This window comes from the organism of the source record quoted next (genome assembly GCF_019968985.1).
Source record: "MAG: Porospora cf. gigantea B chromosome Unknown PgB_NODE_5111_length_1975_cov_227.424, whole genome shotgun sequence".
Classification (NCBI taxonomy): Eukaryota; Apicomplexa; class Conoidasida; order Eugregarinorida; family Porosporidae; genus Porospora; species Porospora cf. gigantea B.
In genome coordinates, this window is record NW_027179070.1 from 1 (window position 1) to 1,975 (window position 1,975).

The 1,975-nt window shown below is 58.0% G+C and overlaps 1 protein-coding gene across 2 annotated transcripts; it reads right to left on the reverse strand.

Moving 5' to 3' along the window:
• KVP17_004504 (uncharacterized protein) lies at positions 1–1,904 on the reverse strand (the record flags this gene model as incomplete). Of its 2 annotated transcripts, XM_068522738.1 has the most annotated exons (2): positions 292–388; positions 421–1,904. In XM_068522738.1, 2 exons carry the CDS (start codon positions 1,902–1,904, stop codon positions 292–294), a joined length of 1,581 nt encoding a protein of 526 aa, XP_068373516.1. The 2 variants fall into 2 exon arrangements, with proteins under 2 accessions (XP_068373517.1, XP_068373516.1); XM_068522739.1 differs by having other exon boundaries at positions 1–1,904.
• Between the last annotated feature and the right edge of the window lie 71 nt (positions 1,905–1,975).

Below are 1,975 nucleotides of genomic sequence, written 5' to 3' on the forward strand. Positions count from 1 at the left end.
CCTAGATGTTGGGTAGCCCCAGGTTGGGCCTGATCACAAGAGGGGCAGGCGGCGACATGCTCTTGGATGTCCTGGTGAAGCCCAGGCCAGTCGAAGGCCTCTAGTAGAATAGAATGGGTCTTCTTAGCCCCTGGATGCTGCTCAGAGCATCGGGAGTGGCATGCCGAGAGCACCTTGTGACGCCAATGACCAGGCGGGATGTAGATGCGACCATTATACAGGCTGACTCTGTCATGCCTCGTGAAGGTCTTCCTCTGGGGATCGGAAACGCAGTCAGACGCGGGGGTCGACTCAACTGGGGCGGGGAACAGTTGTCCCGGCTCCCAAGGTTCCTCTATCGGAGAGGCGGCATCCTTTCCGACCAAAGTAGGTTCCCTCGTCATTCCGGCTGAGAGGAAGTCGGCCTTATTAGTGGATGACTCGTCGGACCAGAGCCCCTCAGGGAGTTGGTCCGATTCGTCGAGACCCTTGGTATCACCAGGGTCTTTCGCAGGGGGTGTGGTGTAGGACTCAAGGTTCGGTTGGACTTTTGTGAGGTGAAGGGGTTGGGCCAAGGCCGAGGTTGCTCCATCCTTGTGATGGATGGTCATGTCGAACTGGGTTAGGCACTTAGCCCAGCTGGCAGCTCTGCCTTCAGTGGCCTGGAGAACCCATTTGAAACTGGCGTGGCTCGTGTGGATCGTGAAGGGGCGACCTCGAAGAAAGGAGTCAAATTGTCGTACCCCTTCAACGACAGCGAAGGCTTCCTGCTCGCGAATCGGCCAGTGTTCCATCGGTCCTATCACGGACTTCGAATGGAAAGCAACAGGGAACGACCTCCCTTTTCTGTTAACAGAGAGAGTTGCTCCGATTGCGAGATCAGACCTTCCAGCTTCGACAAAGTACTCGTCCTCATCAGTTGGGATAACGAGTGTAGCTTCGGACAGGCTATGCACGGCTCTCTGCACAGCGGAGGTGCAGTCCAGGGTCCACTGGATGGGGCGATGCTTGTTGCCCAAAGGTCGAGCAGCTGTCGTTGAGATGAGATCCACAGTCTCCTGAGGGAGGAGTTGTCGGCGTTTCAGAGCTTCCAGACGCTCTTCCGCCGAGGTTACCACCTGGACATCCGTGTATACGGACTTAAGCCAGCAGACATAACGCTCCAGACCAATTCGTACTCGGCGGTACTCTCTTTCTTGATCTTCGAGATGGTATCCCTCCCTAGTTCGTTCCCTAACTTCCCGTTTCCGTTGCCTAGATGATTCGGGGGTGCCCTCGTACGGGAAGATAGCGACTATGAACGACGTAGTATCCGGGTTGTAGAAGGCCAGCGGAGGCGCCCCCAGGAACCAGCGTGCCACTTGGACGGAGTCCTCGTGACCCCACTGGAAGATGATCGCCAGGAGGCTCCGCGACGAGATGATTTCAGTAGCCTCAGGTTGTCTTTGGCGCAGGCGGACGAGTCCCAGGATGGTCAGTGCCAAGATCAAATTCTGCCTGGGACGTGGGGGAAGGGCCAAGATGTCGCCTTCGTTCCACCCATAGTACCCGCAGTGATCCAGCCACCCTTCAGCAAGGGCGCTGGGCTCGTCTGCCCAAGAAGGAGCCAGACGTCGTGCGAGAGCCGTTTTCCCTGAGGCCAGGGTGTCTTCCAACACGACGACGCGCCGCCGCCGGAGCCAGCCGGGTAACGCGCGCGCGGAAACCTTGATCTCCCCGAGGAAGGTTGCCACGTCCAGGTCTTCAGGGACAGGGGCGGAGGCTAAGCCGCACGGGTGCCTTTCGATGAACGCCGTCAGCGCCTCCGCGAAGGGGGCTACATCCTTCCCTTGTTGACTGCCCGGAAGCTCAGGTTGTCCCGTGGTTCTGGGAATCTTCTTTGACGAAGCAGCCGAGGTGCGTATAAGCGCGTACAGAGGGGCCATGATGGCGGTGTAGTCTTTGATGAAGACTTGGTAGTCAGCGAAGAGACCTGCTAGACTGCGCAATTCCACCA